The following is a 23,327-nucleotide window of genomic DNA, read 5'->3' as shown; positions in this document are numbered from 1 at the left end:
TTGACTGTATCCTTATATAATTAATTCTTAGATTTGGGAACTGTTCCATCAAATTGAAAGTTGGCAAATGTTTTTCAAGAAAGGAGGGAGAATAAAACAAGTAGGAACTACAAGTCAGTCATGTTGAAAATGTGGAATTAATACCAAGGAAGTCTTAATAAGCACTTCAAACATAGTATAATTAAAACAAGTCAACATGGTTTTACAAACAAAAAATTCAAAGAACTGTAGATGCTAGAAATCGGAAACAAAACAGAAGTTGCTGGAAGAACTCAAAGATTTGACAGCATCTGTGGAGAAAAGGCAGAATGAAAGTTTTGGATCCAGTAACCCTTATTCACAAGTAATTGTAACTGGGAAATGGGTTGGTATATATACATTTCTTTATCTGCCTAAAAATACTTCAAAAAAAGGAGCAGCTCTTACAGCCAGAAATTTTTCCCGTCCTCCATCTTGGATTACCCATTGTGTTTTTCTCTCTCTCTCTCTTTCTCTGGGCTCTAGGCTCTATCTCCACCAATTGTTCCCCTCATCCACCCTTCTTTGGTATATATGCCAACAAGTTTCCAGCTACAATCAGTTCTAAAGAAGCATCACTTGACCAGAAATGTTAATTCTGCTTTCTCTCAACAAACGTTGCCAGTTTTTCCTGAAATTTTGTTTAAGGATGAAAGGAAGTACAGACCTGGGTAGTGCTGGGAATACAGTCTTTACGGGCTTTTAAGAGCCTTTAATAAAGTTCCATGAAAGCAATTTTTGTTTACAAATAAAAATGTTTTACAACAGGGATTGTAACTAGTAGGGTAAATAAAGGGCCACCTTTAGCAATGTAGTATTCTTGGATTTTCAAACAACATTTATACAGAGTCACACAAAAGTTTCTTCAGCAAGAGAAGGGCTCATTTACGTGGAGGTAATCTATTAAAATGGATAGAGGCTTGACTATTGGATGGAAACGGACAGTGAGCATATAAGAGACATTTTCAAGTTGGCTGGTTGTGACTAATTTAGTGCTGCATGAATCAGTGCTGGAGTCTTGGCTTTTTACAAGCTATTAATGACTTGCTTGAAGAAACAGAGAGTAATGTACCTAAGTTTGCTGATGGTACAAAGCTAGGCAGAAAGATAGCTGTGGAGAGCATACAAACTGTAAATAGATATATATAGGTTAAGTAAATAGAGTCATACAGCATGGAAACAGACCCTTCGGTCACCTGTCCATGCTGACCATGTGTCCAAACTAAACAAGTCCCACTTGCCTGTGTATGATCCATATCCCTCCAAACTGTTCCTACTCACGTACTTATCCAAATGCTTTTTAAGTGTCATAACTATACCTGCATCCACCACTTCCTTTGGTAGTTTATTCCACGCATGAGCCACTGTCTATATAAAAACAGTTGCCTCATGTCCTTTTTAAAACTTTCTCCTTTCACCTTAAAAATATGCCCCTTACTTTTGAACTCCCCCATTCTAGAGAAAAGACCCTTGCTATCCTCCTTATCTATGCTCCTCATGATTTTGCAAATCTCTTTTAAGGTCACTGCTCAAACTCCTCTTCACTCAAACATCTCCGGAACACACGCACCAAACAGCCCCACCACCCTGTGGTTGAACATTTGAACTCCTCTTCCCACTCTGCCAAGGGCATGCGAGTCCTGGGCTGCCTGTACAACCAAATACTAGCCACCCTACGCCTGGATGAAGAATACCTCATCACCCACCTAAGGACCTTCCAAACACACTGCCTCAATGTAGATTTCACGGTTTCCTCATCTTCGCTCCCCTCACCTTATCCCAAATCGAAGCCTCCAACTTGGTACTGCCCTACCTGTCCATCTTGCTTCCCACCTATCCGCTCCACCCTCTGCTCTGACCTATTACCCATCACCTCCCACTTTCATCTACCTATTGCCTTCCAAGCTACCTTCCCCACAACCCACTCCCCTCGTATTTATCTCTCAGTCCCCTTAGGCCCCCAAACCACCCCCCCTCCCCCCACACACATTCCTGATCAAGGGCTTATGACCAAAAAGTCAACTCTCCTGTTCTTCAGATGCTGCCTGACCTGCTGTGCTTTACCAGTGCCACACTTTGTGACTTTAGTGAATACCAACCCATTTAAACCAACCTCTCCTCGTAGAACAGTTGTACTATCACCGGTATAGGTCTAGTGATCTTCTGTTGCACTCCCTCAATGGCAGGTATAGGTAGACAGATCAAAACTTTATTCAGTACAGGAAAAAGAAATCTTGCTACACAGCTTTGCTGAGACTGCATCTGGAATACTGTGTGCTATTTTGGTCTTCATATTTAAGGAACAATATACTTGCATTGGCAGTGGCATAGCAAATGTTCACTGACTTGGTCCCTGGATGAGGAAGTCGTCCTATGATGAGAGGTTGAGTAAATTTTTATTCATGTTTGTGGAATATAGAGTCACTGACTGGCCAGCATTTATTGTCCATTGCTAGTTGCCCTTGAGAAGTTGGTGGTGAACTGCCTTCTTGAACTGTTGTAGTCCACCTGCTGTGGGTTGACCCACAACACCATTAGGGAGGGAATTCCAGGATTTTGACCCAGAGATAGTGAAGGAACAGTGATATATTTCCAAGTCAGCATGGTGAATGGCTTGAAGGGGAACTCAAAGGTGGTGGTGTTCCTGTGTACCTGCTACCCTTGTTCCTCTAGATGGAAGTGGTCATGGATTTGGAAGGTGCTGTCTGAGGACCTTTGGTGAATTTCTGCAATACATCTTGTGGATAGTACACATTGCTGCGACTGAGCATTGATGGTGGAGAAAGTGGATGTTTGTGGATGTAGTGCCAATCGAGTGTGCTGCTTTGTCCTGGATGGTGTCAAGCTTCTTGAGGACTGCTGGAGTTGCACCCATCCAGGCAAGTGGGGTGTATTCCATCACACTCCTGACTTGTACCTCGTAGGATGGTGGACAGGATTTGGGAGAGGGTCAGGAGAGGAGTTATTCACTGCAGTATTCCTAGCCTCTGTCTTTCTTTTGCAGCCACTGTGTTTATGTGGTGAATCCAGTTGAGTTTCTGGTAAATGACAATGCCCAGAATGCTAATGGTAGGGGACTCGATGATGAAAACACCATTGAATGTCAAGGACTAGTAGTTAGATTGTCTCTTATTGGTAATTGTCATTACCTGGCAAATGTGTGGCATGAATGTTACTTGCCACTTGTCAGCCCAAGCTTGGATAATATCCAGATCTTGTTGCATTTGAACATAGACTCCTTCACTACCTGAGGAGATGTGAGCAGTGTTGAACATTATGCAATCATTGGTGAACATTCCCATTTTCTGATCTTATGTTGGAGGTGAGGTCATTGATGATGCAGCTCTAGATGGTTGGACCTAGGTTACTACCCTGAGGAACTCATGCAGAAATATCTTGGAGCTGAGGTGACTGACCTCCAACAATCACAACCATCTTCCTATGTATCAGGTATGACTCCAACCAGCGGAGGGTTTGCTCTCTGCTACCCATTGATTCCAGTTTTGCTAGGGCTCCTTGATGCCACACTCAGTCGAATGCAACCTTGAAATCAAGGGCTGTCACTTTCACCTCACTTCATCTGACTAAAACATGTAAGGGAGTTGAAAAGGTAGATGCTGAGAGATTATTTCTGTTGTTAGGGAATCAAACATACAGATATAGTCTCTGGGTAAGAGGCTAATTCTTAAGAACTACAGTGAGGAGAAATGATTTCCCACATGGTTTTGATTTCTGGAAATCTTTAGAGAGTTTGGATGCTGTATCATTGATTAAACTTAAGAGATAAAACACATTTTTGATTTCCTGGTGAATCTAACCCAGGGATATGGGGAGCATGTGAGAAAATGGAGTTGAAATTCCAGGTCACCCATAATTGTATTGAATGCTGGAGCAGGTTTAATGGTCCAAATAGTTGATCCCTTTTCTATTCTTATATCCCTCCTGTTCACATTGGGCATTTTGGGCATAAAGGCATATATGTATCTCTTAATACTGAGTAAGAATGGTTGCATGTATTCTAAGAATTAAACATGCAGGTAAGTAGGTTTGTTAAAAATTAAGAAGAGTCTTTTAACATCAGTGTGAAGAATGTTTCCATTTGAAGAGTAGAACTTAAAATTTAACCCTAATAGTTAACCAAGCCAAGTTAAATACAGTAGAATCTTCCACCTACAAAATTACACATGCAATTGAAATGGATGACTATGTGTTGCAACATCTATATCGTTTCCTATCACTGGCTGTAAAAGGTTGGTTTTCAAGGGTAGTGCATTACATTGTGAAGTATTTACATTGTCTTTTTAACTGCTTCTTGTTTATCAGACCTACGGTTATGCTATATATGGTTGTAATGCAACTTTTTCTCTTTTCATTTCTCTATTCTGTACCTAGGTACCTTTGTAGCTAAGATGGCGCTGCAAGTGGCGACATTTAACTTTTCACTGTACTCATTTGACAATAAAGCTTATTGAATTCAGTGTAGAATATAGAGTGGAATATTTCAGTTTCTCCATGCTTTGTCTTTAGTAGGCTACAGACAAACTAGTTTTGAAGAAGCCCGGTTTTGGGAGCACACCATGCAAGAGATTTTTTTTTAAAAAGATCTTTCAGTTTTGAAACTGGTTTGTTGTGGATTTGACCTATAATTATCAATACTTGACTAGAATTTATCTTCAAACGAGAATTCAACTGTTAGGTTATTGGGCTATCTTCACTCATATTGACCTTATGGAATCTTTGAGTTCTTTCACAGTCCCAAAACTGAAGGCCAGGAAGTGTTGACTGTCCCAATGCTTATGTTAATCTGGTTTAGGATATGTTGATGCTACAACTGTAACGTTGCAGTTAAGAAAAATTGCAGTGCGCCTTGATTTTGGTTATGGTGTGAATGCAGTATAAATTTGGGCAACCAGGTGAGGATGTTTAAGAATTTTGAGAAGATTTGTAGCTCAGGTTGAGGTCAACTACATTGCACAAACAGGCAAAAAACTAGCCACCAGGATACATGAACATCAACTAGCCACAAAACAACATGACCCTCTCTCACTAGTATCCATACATACAGATAAGGAAGGACACCACTTCGACTGGGACAACGCATTCACCTTAGGACGAGTTAAACAGAGACACACACGAGAATTCCTCGAAGCGTGGCATTCCAACCGGAACTCTATCAAGAAATACATCGAGTTAGACCCCAGTTACCACCCCCTGAGAAAAAGAACAGGAAATTACATCACCACAGGAAATAACGTCACCAGTCTAAAGAAACCCAAACATATAAGTAGAAATCAGGAATCATGTACACTGCTTCGCCTGAGGCCCACTGAAGATGTTACTTAGTAGGGCGATGAAACGTCTGGAAATGAACCTTAGCGAGCAAACCTACATTCGGATTTAAGAATCTTGAAAATCTTGTATTTCTCGATTTGGAGCAGATAAACTTAGTGTCAATGTAAATTAGAAATCCTTTCATACTAGAACTAACGTTCATTTTAAATACATCCTTAAACGTTGACTGTGGTGGTACTTATTTATTTGCCTCACATTCTTGCAAGATTCCTCATTACAATAGACGTTTTGGCACTCTATACCAGCATCCCCCATGACAATGGGATCACTGCAGCAGCCCCAGCACTCAATACCAACAACTGCCAATCTCCAGGCACCATCCTACAACTCATTCACTTCGTCCTTGACCACAACGTCTTCACCTTTGACAACCAGTTCTTCATCCAAATGCACGAAAAAGCCGTGGGGACCAAATTTGCACCCTAATATGCCAAAATTTTCATGCACTAATTGGAACAACACTACTTTGCAGCACAGGACCTCGGACCAACACTATACACCAAATACATTGACACTTTCTTCCTCTGGACCCATGGCAAGGAGGCACTGAAACAATTACACAGTGACATTAACAAATTTCATCAAACCATCAGACTTACCATGGACTACTCTTTGGAATCAATCTCATGCTTGGACACATGCATCTTCATCAAGGACGGGCACCTCATTACCTCCGTCTACGATTAGCCCACAGATAACCTCATGAAACTGCGCTTCTCTAGCTTCCACCTTCAACATATTAAAACAGCCATTCCCTACGGACAGGCTCTACGCATACACCGGATCTGTTCAGATGAGGAGGAACGCGACGGACACTTGAAGGTGCCAAAGGACACTCATTAAGAATGGGATATGATGCTCAACTCACCAGTTCCAACATACCACAGTGAGAAACTGTAATGACCTCCTCAGGAGATAGGCACAGGATACGACTGTGAGGGTACCCTTTGTCGTCCAGTACTTTGTGGGAGCGGAGAAACTACGCCATGCATTGTAGGCTACGAAGAACATTATCGATGAGGATGAGCACCTTCCAAGATCTTCCCTATGCCTCCTCTTCTCGTCTTTAAACCACCAAATCTTAGACAGACCATTGTTTGCAGCATACTGGCCAGCCTTCAGGACAACATTGACCACAACACCATACAATCCTGCCATGGCAACCACTGCAAGATGTGTCAGAGTGTCGACATTGATACTGCCATTACACCACTCACCATGTGTGAGACAGGTACTCGTGACTTGGCCAACATTGTCTATCTCATATGCGACAGGATGCCCTGAGGCATGGTATATTGGTGAAACCAACCAGACACAATGACAACAGATGAATGGACACTACACAACAATAGCCAGACAGAGATATTCTCTCCCAGTGGGGAACACTTCAACAGTCAAGGACATTCGGCCTCAGATCTTTGGGTGACTGTCCTCCAAGGTAGACTTCAGGACACGTAACAACGCAGAGCAGAAGTTGATAGTCAAGTTTGATACCCATTAGAATGGCCTCAATAAGGATCTTGAGTTCATGTCGTACTGCAGGTGACCTCACTATACTATACACTACTCTCTCTCGCACTTTCTCGCTCTCGTGTGCTCCCTCTCTCTCTCCCCCCCACTTCACTCTCTGCCCCATTCCCCCCCCCCCGTCTCTCTCTCTCTCTCTCTCTCTCTTTCCCTCTCCTCCACACAGACTCATGCATGCACACACACATATAAGTCCTATGAGGTGAATTTGTATTTGCAAATACATTCTATTTTGGTCAATAAGCAAACAAACTGTAGGCAGTCAGTCCATCTGACGTTTTATAAATTCCTACTTTTGAAATACAGCCTGTCTCACTCAAGGTTGGGATACAGACAGACTCTAACCTCACACCTTTAATGCATTGTGTCTGAGCTGAGATATCACCTTTTCTCATACTGATAAAACCTTAAGTTACCTCAGAGCTGTGACTTGAAAATAATTAATATGTAAATCCAGAATTTATCAAAACCTGCATGCCCACTGTAAGTAATTAAAAATTCACGTCAACCTAGGTTTGTTCAATACATCTCATCAGTTGTATGACACTTGGATCTTTTACTATAAATTCTCTGTCCTATGATTTTGCCCCATTAATTACCTGATGAAGGAGCAGTGCTCCGAAGGCTTGTACTTTCAAATAAACCTGTTGGACTATAACCTGGTGTTGTGTGATTTTCAACTTTGTCACAACGTTGATCAACTGTTTTCAGAATGCTCCATCAGTGTGTGATTCCTTAAAGTCAAAGCAGGTACCTTCTTGAGTCCAGCTGTCTAGCATACATCAGTACCAGTCATGTTGGTGTGTAAAGAAAACCCTTTGGTAAACCTGGTACTAAAACAGTTATTCATTAATTTTGATGAGGGGCACTCTCTTTCAGCTGCAGTGCACAAATTATATCCCGAAATAAGTTAATTTTACACATAATGTGTTGAATTCAATTATTTTTTATTTAATTGGTATAAAGTCATTTATAATGCTTACAATGAAAAATAATTTAGATATTTAATCTGCTCATAACCCTCTTTATGTTTCTTTTGGATATAAAGATACAACAAAAGAGAAGACGACTTTTGTACTTTGAAAGAATACAATGATTTTCTTGAAGAGGTTGAAGATATTGGTAAGTCTGAAATATGAAGAAAGTCTATGAAGCAAGACACAAATATTTAATCAATTCAGCAATACATGTGTATCCAAAGACCAGGCTTAATAATTCCTGGAAGTAGTCCAACATGATACGTCTAACAATTAATCAGAGGCAAATATAATTGGATTATGTTGCCCAAATTAAACTGATACATTGTCATTTTTAAAATTGGAATCTCATCAATTCAGCTTTTGTGGAATTTACTGAAATATTTAACATTTTCAAATACATGAACTTGTGTTGATAAATGCAGTATAAGCAGCTTGCCCTATTTCTTCTTTATTTTCCCAATTGTTTTACTCAAAATACCAGTTGAAACAGAAATTTGCTTTGTGGGAAGATGCCTGGTTTTCTTGGATCTCAATGCCTAGTCCAATTATTTTATTTTTATCAGTAAGATATTGGATTCAGATGATATAGTGGGAAGGATGTGAATTATGTCTTTGTGATGGGAAAACATGCTGAAACAGATCGTGATGAAGGTAATGGGATGTTCTCTAAATGTTATGGTATTTGCCCAAATGCCATGTAGAAGAGTGAATACTTTTCAAACTCATTCTTGGATGGGGAAATCACTGCCAAGACTGGATTTATTCCCTAAACTTAGTTGTCATGAGAAAGTAGTGGTGGGCCACCTGCTTGAAGCTTGCTGTATGGTGGTTAGACACACTGGGGTGATTTACTAAACCACATCAGACAATCATTAATAGTGGTTTATGACTGAAGTAATATAAAGGCCAACTCAGATAGCGATAGGAGATTTAATTCCCTAAAAGTAACTTGCGAATGATTTGGATCTTTAAAACACTAAATAGCTTTACTGTAGTAGCACACACCAACTTATAATTTCCAGACTTGTATTTTTAAAATTTCTTAATGCAAATTCTCGAACTGGTACACTGCAGATTCAACTGAGATTCCATAGATTACCATTCCAGTTATTTAGCCAACAAAAACTGAAATTGCTGGAAAATCTCAGCAGGTCTGGTAGCATCTCTGGAGAGAAATCTCCAATTCAATTTCAGTTCTGAAGAAGGGTCAGTGGACCCAAAACATTAACTCTACTTTCTTTCCACAGATGTTGCTAGAACTGCTGAGATTTTCCAGAAATTTCTGTTTTCATTTCAGATTTCCAGCATTCACAGTTCTTTTGATTTTTTTTGTCAGTTATTTAGCCACTTCACTGTTGGAACTCTCTGACTTGCAGCCAAATGTAAGGTTTCAGCTGTGTGCTTTAGACAGCGCTTCGTATACCAAAACTGTAGATTGACAGGCTAAAATGCAGTCTGCCAGGTGTTGTTTTGATTGTTTAAGGTATTTTGACACACTGTCATGTGGCTAAAGATAATGTGATTCTAGAAGAGATCCACCTGTGTTGATCTTATGGAGTCACCCACTTGACTCTTTCTTACAATGTAGATTTTGGCTGGCTCCCAAGTAAATTGACCATCACTTTGTTCCATAGCAGTGTGAGTTCTCAGCAAAATTACTTGACTGTATGTGAATGGAAATGTTAACATCCAATGCATCAAAGGAAGCAAAATATGTGCTTCAGTAACAGTGAAACAAAATGTAATTGCTAAATGAACTAAGGCACTTTTTTTTAGGGGTTTAAAAAAAAGCACCTGTAGTTCAAATATTTATTTGACTGTATCCTGTTTGTTTTCTATGAATTAGTCTATTTTATGCCATGGAAACAGCCTTAAAATGTAAGACAGTAAGACATAGGAGCAGAAGTAAGTAATGCTCCACCATTCAATGAGAGCATGGCTAACGTAATAATACTCAACTCTGCTTTATGCTGTTTCGCCCTAATGCTTGATTTCCAAACTGATAAAAAATCCAACTGTCTTAGCTTTGAATACACTTAACGATCTGGTCTGAACAACCCTCTGGTATAGAATTCCACAGATTCACAACCATCTGAGGGAAGAAATTCTTTCTCATCTGTGCCTTAAATATGTGACCACTTATTATGAGATTAAGCCCTCTGGTCCTAGACTATCCCACAATGTGAAACCAGTCTTTCCACATCTACCCTGTCAAGTACAGGGCAACCTCAATTATCTGAACTTTGATTATCTAAACAAGATCTCAAGATTCTGATGCTTGGGTAAACTGTATTATCTGAATATTCGATTATCTGCACAAAATACTCCCCGCCCGTGTTGTTCGGATAATCGAGGTTGCCATGTACGTTGCAATAAGGTTGACATTTCAATGACTGCAGCCCAGCATAAGTCACAGTCCATCCATACCTGATATCAGTCTAGTGAACCTTCTGTTGATTCAAACCAAGTATATCTTTCATCAGATAAGAGTGTTACCACATAAGAGTCTTATCTTTTGCAACCAAAAGTGTTCAGTATATCAGCTGTAAGCTGACTAGTGTCTTGTACAGTTTTAGCAAAAATTCATTCTTTTATACTCCATTCCCTTGTGGGCGGCACGATGGCACAGTGGTTAGCACTGCTGCCTCACAGCGCCAGAGACCCGGGTTCAATTCCCAACTCAGGCGACTGACTGTGTGGCGTTTGCACATTCTCCCCGTGTCTGCGTGGGTTTCCTCCCACAGTCCAGAGATGTGCAGGTCAGGTGAATTGGCCATGCTAAATTGCCCGTAGTGTTAGGTAAAAAGAGGTACATGTAGGGGTATGGGTGGGTTGCGCTTTGGCTGGTCGGTGTGGACTTGTTGGGCCGAAGGACCTGTTTCCACACTGTAAGTAATCTAATCTAATCTAATCTAATCTAATCTGATCTAATCCCTTTAAAATAAAGGCCAGCATTGCATTTGCCTTCTTGATTATCTGCTATACTTGAATGCTAGCTTTTTGTGATTCATGGACAAGGACTCCCAAATCCAAATATTCTGTAACTTCCTGCAGTTTTTCTCGATTTAAGTAATATTCAGCTTCTCTATTCATGCTGCCAAACCTCATAACCTCACATTTTTCAATATTCCATCTGCCAAGTTTTGCCCACTCACTCAATCTGTCTGTATCCCTCCTGCAGAGTCGTTGTGTCGTCTTCTCCATTTGCCTGACCACCTATTTTTGTCGAGGCAAAAGTGAGGACTGCAGGTGCTGGAGATTAGAGTCAAGGTTAGAGTGGTGCTGGAAAAGCAGAGCAGGTCAGGCACCATCCGAGGAGCAGGAAAATCAATGTTCCTGATGAAGGGCTCCTGCCCGAAAAGTTGATTTTCCTGCTCCTCGGATGTTGCCTGACCTGCTGTGTATTTCCAGCACTGCTCTAATCTTGCACCTATTTTTGTGTCATCTGGTATAATATATTTACTTTCCTCATTCAAATCATCAACATCTACTGTAAATAATTGTGAGCCCAGTGCTCCATTATTTACAGCTTGCTGGCCTGAAAATACACCCCGCTCCCACTTATTCTGACTGTCTTCTGTTAGCTAGCCAATTCTCCATCCATGTGAATATCTTACCCCAATCCCATGGGCTCCTATCTTGCCAAGTTGTCTAATGTACCTTGGTCCTATGAAGTATTGAAAACCATGGAATATAAATCTATATGATGCTCCTTGTGACTCAGAACTCAGTTTATGAATTTAAAACCCCCTCTTGAATAGTTTATTTTAATGTATGCATTAAGCCACATTATTCTCTAACTTTTATGGAGAACTTGCTTGGAAATGTAGCATTATTTCAATTTGATTTTTGGTGATTTATCTTGTTTCCTGAAATTGTTGCCTTATACATAAATGAATGCTGAAAGCTTTAGAAAATTGTATTATGCAAGGAAATAAGATGGTTATTTGCAATTTGGGGGACAAGTGATATTGGATAATAGTTCAACTTACAGTGTATTATGATTTCTTTTTACAGTGAATAATTTGACCAACAATATTGATGTAGAGAACACCAAAAGAAAAATGGAGCAGTACCAGAAGGACAATAAAGATATTATTTACAGAAACAAACTAAAACTGGTCAGTCAGTTGATCTTAATTTAAAATTCCTTTCTTCATGGCCTTTGCTTAAATGTATATTTAGTTTTGTGAATGGAGTCCCTATTACTTGTAGCTAACTCATTTGCGTCAACACAAATTGCTTGCTATATGCAATCGGCAACATAATGCTTAAAAAATTAAAAAGTATTTCCTTTTCAATGCATACTTTTTTTGTTAGAAGTCTTCTAGTGGGTTTGTTTATTAACTTTTGAACCATACTATGAATATCTTTGACAAGGAACTGCAACATTGGATTAATGTTTCAATTCTGATGTGACTCACTCAAAACGTTAACTCAGCTTGTATTGGCATGTGTGCTGCCAGATCTGCTGAATTTCTCTGTCATTTTCTGTGTGTGTTTCAGATTTTCAGCATCCATAGCATTTTGCTTTTATTTTCTTAAAATATATTGCCCAGAATTATACACAGCATTTCCTCTGAGACAGCTGTGATTTGTAAAGATTTAGCCTAACTTCTTTTCTTTTTACGTTCAAACCCAAAGTGTTCCATATTATAAAAAAAGAAAATAGATGTCACTTATTACTGTCACACCTGACATTTATTTTCAAATACCCATTTCCTAGATGCATTTCCAGTTTTATTCCTGAATTCCTGATACCACATGATTTTGTATAATTTGTTAATTTGATTCCCTACACCCCGCACATTGTTAATGAATATAATTAATAGAAGAGAACAGGTTTTTATCATTGGAGCATCTCATGTGATCAAAATTCGTCAACTGCACTTAAACCACCCATCGTTTACAACATGTAGGTAATTTGTTATCCATCTTGCCAGTTAATTCTTCACTTAAGGACTTAATTACTATCAACAATTCTTCAAGAGGCATTTATCAATAATATTTCAGAAATCCAAATTGATGGTCCATTATAGATAAGATGTGGAGGTGCTGGTGCTGGACTGGGGTGGATAAAGTTTAAAATTAAAAAAAAAATAGGTTATAGTCCAACAGGTTTATTTGGAAGTACTAGCTTTCAGAGCGCTGCTCCTTCATCACGTAACTGTGGAGCATGATCATAAGACACAGTCTTTATAGCAAAAGATCACAGTGTCATGCAACTGAAACAATATATTGAACAAATCTGGATCACTGTTCAGTCTTTCATCTTTTTAGAATGGGTTGCAGGTTTCAGTTCATTAATATGTAAATCCCAGAACTTCTTTTAAATCACATTCAAGTCACTCGAGAACAGCAATCTAGGTTTGTTCAATGTATCATTTCAGTTGCATGACACTGTGATCTTTTGCTATAAGTTCTGTCTCTTATGATCCTGCTCCACAGCTACCTGATGAAGCAGCAGTGCTCAGAAAGCTTCCAAATAAACCTGTTTGACTATACCTGGTATTGTGAGATTTTTAACATAATAGATGAATCACTTTGATCAACTGGATTAGATTTAGTCTACTTCATTTGGATACATCATCTGTTTCACTTCATTCTGTTTCATTTATGCTATTCCAGTATACCATTTCAGACTTACAGATGGTCATTTCTGGCACTACTAAAAATGTCTTCTATGAACTTTCCCAACATCGAGACTAGTGGTTAATGGTTTTCAGTTGTGAAGTGAACTAATTTATTTTGTACTGTGCTTTTTTTCTTTTTATGTCTTTAAATTTTGTGGTCTGCAATGAGAAAGAACCGTTTTTTGAAAAGCAAAGGCGTTGACCAGAATGGCTGCTTAATTTCACAACACTGAATTAGATACCTATGGTGAACTATTGTATTTTTTTGTGTGGCTATGGATTCCTGCATTGCGCAGACGATCAGGAATGGAAGAGTTGAAGCTGATTGTTTCTGAGTGAACTGGAAATAAGTTACAAACACAAACACAGAGAACAAGAAGCAGGATGTGTTCTGCTGTTCTCTCCAGCGGAAGCTACATGTTCTCTGCAGTAACACAAAACTTGGTGATTTGGAGATGCTGGTGTTGGACCAGTGTGATTTTTAACTTTGTACACCCAACACCAGGTTATAGTCCAACAGGTTTAATTGGAAGTGCTTGCAGAGGTACATTGTACTGCATGAATCCTTGTAAGACTCTGTAAACTCACTTTTTAGATTAGAATCAGTCTAAACATTATGGCACAGACAGGGAACACAGGGGGTTAACAGCTTCAACATATTATCTGGCTGTCACCAATTGTTACGGTTAACCTGAGAATGTAACTTTTTTTAAAAAAGTTTTGTGATTTGCATATGAAAGAAGTGAAACTATCATGATCATTCTTACAGATGAAAGACTCAACAAACAATCAAGGTATTTTTTAATGTATAATTTCAGTTACATCACACTGTAAACTTTTGCTATAAATTCTGTGTCTTACGATTGTGTCCTCCACAACCACCTCTGAAAGCTATTTGTGCTTCTAATTAAACTTGTTGGACTATAACCTGATGTTGTGTGATTTTTAACTTTAAACTTGTAGAAACCCAGTTACCTTTTCTACAGCCATTGCTATGAGCTGTTTCTTTTGAATGGATAAATCAAAGACATTTTCTAAATGAATCAGTCGCTCTGTACTTCTTACAAACCTATGGATGCTTAGAGTCATAGAGATGTACAGCACGAAACAGACCCTGCTGTCCAACTCATACAGGCCGACCAGATATCCCAACCCAATCTAGCCCCACCTGCCAGCACCCAGCCCATATCCATCCAAACCCTTCCTATTCATAGACCTAACCATTCATAAACCCTTTTAAATGTTGCAATTGTACCAGCCTCCACTACTTCCTCTGGTAGTTCATTCCATACACATACCACCCTCTATGTGAAAATGTTGCCCCTTAGGTCTCTTTTATATCTTTCCCCTCTCACCCTAAACCTATGCCCTCTAGTTCTGGTCTCCCCAACCCCAAGGAAAAGGCTTTATCTACTTATCCTGTCATGCTTCCAGAGCAAGTTAACTGATCACCAAAGGCCTGGGACTAGCCAAAAACTAGTTATCTCAACATCGGAATCAGGAAACAAAGATCACTGAATTGAATTTTCAGCTTTTCTCTACCTCCGTCAATAATCTATATTTTTGTGTATAAGAGATAGTTTATAAGGGGATTAGAGGTTTAATTAGTCATGTTATATGCCAATAATTTAAATCTTTTTGCTTTTAGCTGTAGTCTAATTAGATATAATGATTCTTGGTTAGCACAGAGACCTGTTCCATGCTTTCTATCAACTTTGGTCTAACAGTCAGGTTAATTGGGATGCTGTGCGTACCAGTAAAAAAGAAGTTACCACTTGGTTCAACTCTGTGAATAATGGGTCTTCATTTACAGCACGCTACCCCAGTCTGGTGTAACAATGGAATCAGACTTTTATCCAATATCTGATGTTTAGCTCAATTCCTATTGATATCCGGGTATTTCACAAGAGTTATACCCTAATGCAGATTAAATCTGACTGTGCTTTTTATTTAAAAATGTAACACAGCCATTTCCTTTAAGATCTGCTACTTCCCCGTCATCGTGTGCTATAAAAAGAAATAGAATTTCTAGAGCACTTTCCACATTCTTAAGATGCCTAGTTAAACTATGTGAATTTTTTAAAAATGCAGTCACTGTTTTGTTTAAAGTTATTCAGATTAAATACAGAGGGACCTTAATTATCCGAAGGACATGGGCAGGGAGTATTTTGTTTGGTTAATCGAATTCCAGATAATCGAATACCAGATAACATAGTTTAGCCAAGCATCGTGACCTTGCGATCTTACAGGATAATCTGATATTTGGATAATCGAATGCGGATAATTGAGGTTCCTCTGCACATATATTCTAGAATGTGTTTGAGCACCTCATTAAACTGCAATTGCTTAGTTTTATTGTTTTTCATATGATCTACAGGCTCATGTGAAACCATGGTTTGTGGTTGTGCTTCGGGAAAGATGTCTTTTTTGAAAAACATTTTTAATGGATGAAGTGATAAATGTAATAGTATCATAGCAAGCATTTGAATGGATAACACCACAAATATAGTAGGGTTTGGATGTATCCCCTTCATCACAAATAAAAGCTCAAAATATAAGAAAATAATTTTAATTTTCTGATCAAAATGAAGTGCAAGAGAGAACAACATTTAAAAACTAAAAACAGATCTAATCTTCTCATTTCAGTCACCCATTTTCATTTCCCATTAGCTTTAAAAGAAAATTATTTTCAGGTCATTTAACCTGTCATAATCATTTTGATTTTGAGTGTTGATGATGACATTGAAGCCAATAGAAAGGAATATTGGATAAAATATCTAACAGACATTACCTGCAAGATTGTACCATTTGGCTTTTGAAACACATGTTACAATTTGTAACTCTTGACTTTCATTTACCCAACACTGTTTAATAGTTGCAAGATGATAGAGGGGAATGTAAATATTATAAAGTTAGAAATCGCACAACACCAGGTTATAGTCCAACAGGTTTATTTGGAAGCACTAGCTTTTGGAACCCTGCTCCTTCATCAATTGGTTGTGGAGTATAAGATCATAAGACAGAATTTATAGCAAAAGATTACAGTGTTATGCAACTATTCTTTTAGATTTGGTTGCAGGTTTTGGTTCATTAATATGTAAATCCCAGAATTACTTTTAAGTCATCTTCTCAGGATAAGTTAAGGTTTAATAACAAAAGGTGACATCTCAATTCAGACAATGCATTAAAGGTGTGAGGTCAGAGTCTGTCTGTATCCCAATCTGGAGTCAGACTGGTTCTATTTCCAAAGTGGAATTTACAAGATATGCGATGTATTGACTGCCTGCAGATTGTGTATTTTTCGAGCAAAATAGAATGCATCTGCAAATAAAATTCTGCAAATACAAATATTGTAGTCATGATTTGGAGATGCCGGTGTTGTACTGGGGTGTACAAAGTTAAAAATCACACAACACCAGGTTATAGTCCAACAGGTTTAATTGGAAGCACTAGCTTTCGGAGCGACGCTCCTTCATCAGGTGATTGTGAATGAGCATCGCTCCGAAAGCTAGTGTGCTTCCAATTAAACCTGTTGGACTATAACCTGGTGTTGTGTGATTTTAAACAAATATTGTAAGATATGTGACATTTGGGAAAGCTAGGAAGTTTGAAAAGTTGGCGGGAATTTTTTAAATCATGGATGACAATGGTTTAATTGAGAGAAATGGCTTCATTTTGAACTCGCAAGATCTAGAATTTGTTTTTGTCGAGATCAGTAACAGTAAAGGTCAAAAGTTGCTACTATGGTTGGTGTATAATTTGCCAACAGGAGTCACATTGTAGGATGGGGGAAAACAGGAAAAAATAATGGGGGCTTGTGAGAAATGTACGGTGATAGTCATGGATGATTTTAATTGACAAAAATTGAATGAATCAGATTGACATAAGTAGTCTGGGGGGATGAGCTTATGGAGTATTTTGAGGGCAGTTTTAAAAAAAATTCATTCATGGGATGAGGTTGTCACTGGCTAGGCTAGTACTTATTGCCCATCCCTAATTGTCCTGAGGGCAGTTAAGAGTCAACCACATTGCTGTAGGTCTATAGTCACGTGTGCCAGACTATGGGCAGTTTTCTTCCCTAAATGAGTTCCTGGATTTGAACCCGGATCCCCAGAACATAATCCAGTGATTTAGATTAACAATCCAGCGATAAAATCACTAGGCCATTGCCTCCCCTCTGAGCAGCATGTTCTAGAGCAAGCTATGTATCTGATAGTGTTCATATGGGATGGGCAATAAATGTTGGCTCAGCCAGCAAGACCACAACCCTGAACGAAGGCAAAAAACCCAGATATAATTAATAACCTCATAATAAAGGCACCCCTCAATAGCAGTGATTATAATATGATTGAATATCATATTCAGTTTGAGAGTGAAGAGTGGATCTAACATTAGTGTTTAAAACATAAATAGAGGCAATTATGAGGGCATAAAAACAGAGCTGTAAAAAGAAATTAGGAAATTAGATTAGGGATTGGTCAGTAGAGTTGCAGTGGCAGGAGATATTTCAGAATAATCAGAGAAGTTACATTCTGGTGTAAAGAAAGACTGTAAGGGATGGTTACACCAGTATGGCTACTAAGTAAGTTAAAGATGATATTGAATTGAAGCAAAATGATAATTCTACAAAGATGAGTGGCAAGTCAGAAAATTGGGCAGAAGATAAAGAAAAAGCAAAGAAAGAGCAAAAGGTTAATAAGGAAGGAGAAATAGAATACATAGAAAGTTAGCTAGAAATATAAAATCAGTTGGTAAGGGTTTCTACAGGTATTTAAAAAGATAATGAAAAGTAAAGTGTGTGTTGGTCCTCTAGAGAGAGTGAATCTGGTGAATCAATAATGGAAGATAAGGAAATGGCAATAAATTGAATAGATATTTTGCTTCACTGTCACTATAGAGAATACAAATAATCTCCCAGAAAAAAGTATGTATCAGGATGTAAAAGGAAGGGTGAAACTTAAAATAAATGAAGTTGTTTAAGTGAGCTCCCTCCCTTTTGGCAGTGTGGTGTACCTAAACTGAATGGACTGCAGTGGTTCAAAGGGCAACTCTCCATCACCATCTCAAGGGCAACTAGGGTTGGCAATAAATACTGAGCCAGCAAGCAACATGTACATTTCATGAATGAATTTTTAACATTTCATTTATCAGTGAAAATGTACTGAGAAAATTATTTGAAACCAGAAGCAGACAATTCCCTGGGTCCTGATGAACTTCAACCTTGGGTCTTAAAAGAAGTGCCTCCTCAAATAGTAGTTGTATTGGTTTTAATTTTCACAGATTCCCTAGATTCTGGAAAGGTCCCTTCAGATTGAAAAAATAGAGAATATGACTCCTGTATTCGAGAGAACAGGAGTGGAAACAGAACTCTGGAAGCTACAGGTCAGTTAACTTAACATTAATCAGGGGAAAATGCTGGAATCCTTTATTTAGAATGTGGCAGACTACTTAGAGTAACTCAGTATAATTGGACAGAATCAACATGGCTTTGTGAAAAGGAAATTATGGTTGACTAATTTATTGAAATAGTTTTGAGAAAGTAACAAGCAACATGGTTAAAAGGGAACACATGGATCTGCTGTATTTAAATTTCAAGACGCCATTTGACAAATTGTCACATCAAAGGTTGCTATTCAGACTAAGTGTTTGTTATGTATATGAATAGAACGAGGCTAGAAGATTGGTTAGTTAACATGAGATTGAAAGTCGGCATAAATGCATCACTTTTGCATTGGCAAAATGTGATGAACAGAGTGCAAAGCTTACCAGTGCTGGGGCTCAATCATTTAAAATCTACATTAATGACTCAGATGAAGGAACCAAATGAAGAGGACATAAGATGTCCAGTAGGAATATTGAAATATTGTTCAAGCGTGTGGGAAAAATTAGATGTTGCAGGAAGAATAGTAAAATAGTCATTATTTTCTTCAGGAAAGATTACAGAACTCTGAGGTACAAAGGAATCTGGGTGTCCAGTTACTTGAGTTTCTTGGATTTACTACATCAAGTGATTTGGAAGGCAAATGAAAAACTGTTGTTTATTGTAGTGGAAATGGAATATAAATGTATAATGTTATCTGACAGTTGTACGGGACATTGTCAAGACATTGTAGTTGTGTCCACATCCACCACTTTCTCACAAAGTTAATTCCACATGCAAACTACTCTGTGTAAAAAAAAAAATGTCCCTCATATCTTTTTTTAAATCACTATTGTCTCACCTTAAAAATGTGCTCTTTAGTCTTAAAATCTACCATCCTAGGGAAAAGCCAACTATCATTAACCTTATTTATACTCTCCTTCTATAAGGTCGCCTCTCAACCTCCTATGCTCCAGTGAAAATAATCCCAGCCTTTTTCTATAAGTCAAACTTTCCATACCCAGCAACGTCGTGGTAAATCTGTTCTGAACCCACACCGACTTAATATCATTCCTGTAACTTGTATAGTTTTGGTTTCCTGACTTAAGAAAGGATCTAAATATTTCAGAAGAAGTTCAACTGATACCTAGAATTAGGATTTATTTTATGAAACAAGGTTGGACAGATTAGGCCTGTATCAATCAGAGTTTAGAAGAATAAAAAGTGATGTTATTGGGACATAAAAGATCCTGTGAAGTGTTGACAGGTGGATGCTGAAAGGATGTTTACCCTTGTGGTAGAGGCTAAACTAGAAGAAATAAGGGGCCTTTCATGTAAGACCGATGAGAAATTCCTTCTGAGGGTTGAGAATTTCTGTAACTCTCTTTCCTCCCAACCCAGAGAGTGACCAAGGCAGAGTTATTTTATACTTTCAAGGCAGAGCTATATGGATTCCTGACTAATCAAAGAGTCAAAGCTGAGGCCACAATCAGGTCAGCCATGACTTACTGAATGTTGGAGCAGACTCCAGGGGCGGAATGCCTCTTCATACTCCCAATTTGTATGGTCATTTGTCACGTTTGTAAAAGGTTTGTTTATTTTCCTGATCTAATGAAAGGTAGAAGAGAAACTATGTACCTGACTTGTTTCTCTTTTCCAATGCTGACAATGTATGCTTGTTTGGAGAATTTCCCGTTCTTTTTTGTAACATTGGCAAGCACAAGACTTCATAATTAATAATATCCACATTCTCAACATTGATTTAAACACTTTGAACAACGTAGCAGAATCTTGATGGTAAAGTAATTGCACCTTTCTTAAAATAATTATTTTATGGGATGTGAATGTTGCTAGCTAGGCAAATAGGCACAATCCAGTTAGCTTTTCCTTGTAACTTTTTAGATAATGTTGTTAGATTTACTGAGCTATTTTCCACACCCTGTCTCTTTTTCTACTAGCCTAAAGCTATTTACGTTGTAATCTCACACAGTTTATTTCCTTTCTTTACATAGTCCTGTAATTGTCCACTTAACAGCTCCTATTTCTAATTTATCTAAACTAATTAAATTAATTGCATTTAGTTTCTCTATTATTTGCACTATCCACTTCAATTGGTTTCCTTTCCAAGTACAAATTTATATATATATATATGGATGTATTTATGTAATCTATTCAACTGTGACTGTAGCACTTTTTTTGTGCTGTTCCATTATTAACTCCTCGTCAGTGCAGTTCCATGTACAATTATTCTTTCCTAAACTTTACCAATGTAATTTTCAATCCAGCTGAGAACTTTGTGTGTTATTCCACGTTCACATGGACAATTGCTTAGATGGCAAGACAGTAAAAGCTTGGCTGATCTCCTAAGTTTACCACAATAACAGAATTTGTGTCAATGTGTTCTATAATTTTCTGACTATGAGCTCCTTCCATAAGTCATTAAGAAGTATCAAAAACTCAAGATGAGCTGTTTCCTCTAGATTTTACTATTTCAATGCCCTTTTTGCTAGTCTCCCACATTGTATGCTTTCTAAACTTGAAATTATCCAAAACTTAATCTCCTCCTGCCTCTGATACCTCTGAGACACTGGTGCTACTCTTCTTCTGGCCTCTTGCACTTACCCAATCACAATTGTGCCATCATTGGTGACCATGTTTCAAGGTGCCTAGAGTTCAAGTTTTGGAAAGTCTCCCTACTTTCTTCTCTCTGCCTTGCTTTCCTCCATGAAGACACTTCTTGAAACCTACTCCTTTGCATTCAGACATCTGACCTAAGATCTGCTTGGTGACATATTTTGTAATTTTCCTGTGAATCTTTTGGTATCTTTCGTGAATACATTAAAGGCATTATATAATATCAAGAGGAAAGGGCTGATGAAGGGCTTTTGCCCGAAACACCGACTCTCCTGCCCCTCGGATGCTGCCTGACTTGCTCAGCTTTTCCAGCAGCACACACTCGACTCTAGTCTCCAGCGTCTGTAGTCCTCACTTTCACACTATATAAAGTGTTGAGTATTTTAAAATACTGGCATAAATCTAATCTAAATTGCAGATTATTTTTAAAATTCTAATATCTCTCAATGTTATAGAGTTTATGAAGTATTTCTGTGATTATTTTTATTTTATTTTCATTCTAGGTATTTTCTCAAGTTAAACTTGTGCACAAATGTGCATAATTTAATCATCATAAAATTTGAGCATACATTATGCCTTAATGAAGGAAAAATTGCTCTCTTTTTCTATAATGTTATTGTTTTGGATGCTGTATTATTAAAATATCTAAACTATCGTGTGTGGGAGTAATTACAGTACTTCAGTTAAAAATATAAAATTACTTCATAAAATATTTTAGAACAGTTATTAACATGTGCTTTTTTGGAGCCGATCTAAACTCAATGCTTGGTGTAGTACTGAGCCATGCAATTTAATAATGCTATATGTTTGCATTCTGGTGATCTGTCAGAGTTAACTAGTCTTGTATCTTAAAGTAATGAAGGGAAAAAAACCTGCAATCTTGCACATAAATCACTATTCAGTTACGCTTGTTGAATGTGTATCAAGCATAGATGCTGGGTTTGAATTGATTCTCGCATGAAGATTAGACACTTAAGAAAATAGACTCCTAGAACATTACAGCGCAGTACTGCCCTTTGGCCCTCAATGTTGAGCTGACCTGTGGAACCAATCTGAAGCCTATCAATCCTACACTATTCCAGTTTCATCCGGATGTTTGTCCAATGACCATTTAAATGCTCTTAAAGTTGGTGAGACTACTACTGTTACAGGCAGGGCGCTCCACACCCCTACTATTCTCTGAGTAAAGAAGCTATCTCTGACATCTGTCCTTTATCTATTACCCCTCAATTTAAAGCTATGTCCCCTCATGCTAGCCATCACCATCTGAGGAAAAAGTCTCTCACTGTCCACCCTTCCAAACCTCTCATTATCTTATATGTCTCAATTAGGTAACTTCTCAACCCTCCTCTCTAACGAAAACAGCCTCAAGTCTCTCAGCCTTTCCTCATAAGACCTTCAATCCATACCAGGTAACATCCTAGTAAATAACCTCTGAACCTTTTCCAGAGCTTCCACCTGCTTCCTATGATGCGGTGACCAGAACGATACGCAATGCTCCAATTGCGGCCGCACCAGAGTTTTGTACAGCTGCAACATGACCTCATGGCTTTGAAACTCAATCCCTTTACCAATAAAAGCTAACACACTGTATGCCATCTTAACCCTATCAACCTGGGTGGCAACTTTCAGGGATCTGTGTTCATGGATACTGAGATCTCTCTGCTCATCCACACTACCAGGAATCTTACCATGAGCCCAATATTCTTTATTCCTTGTGCTCCTTCCAAAACGAATCACCTCACAGTTTTCCACATTAAACCCCGTTTGCCACCTCTCATCCCAGCTCTGCAGCTTATCTATGTCCCTCTGTAACCTGCAATA

General features: G+C 38.3%; 1 protein-coding gene across 1 annotated transcript in view; it reads left to right on the top strand.

Moving 5' to 3' along the window:
- Positions 1 to 23,327, top strand: part of mnat1 (MNAT1 component of CDK activating kinase) — a 170,478-nt gene that overhangs the window by 17,699 nt on the left and 129,452 nt on the right. Inside the window, exons 3-4 of the mRNA XM_043697252.2 lie at positions 7,946 to 8,019; positions 11,895 to 11,998. Coding sequence (XP_043553187.2) covers positions 7,946 to 8,019; positions 11,895 to 11,998 — 178 coding nt within the window. The remainder of the gene's footprint in view (positions 1 to 7,945; positions 8,020 to 11,894; positions 11,999 to 23,327) is intronic.

This window comes from Chiloscyllium plagiosum, unplaced genomic scaffold (genome assembly GCF_037043375.1).
Source record: "Chiloscyllium plagiosum isolate Xiang-an unplaced genomic scaffold, Cpla_swu_hap1 HiC_scaffold_8, whole genome shotgun sequence".
NCBI classification, from domain to species: domain Eukaryota; kingdom Metazoa; phylum Chordata; class Chondrichthyes; order Orectolobiformes; family Hemiscylliidae; genus Chiloscyllium; species Chiloscyllium plagiosum.
This window is presented reverse-complemented; position numbering and strand designations above follow the sequence as displayed.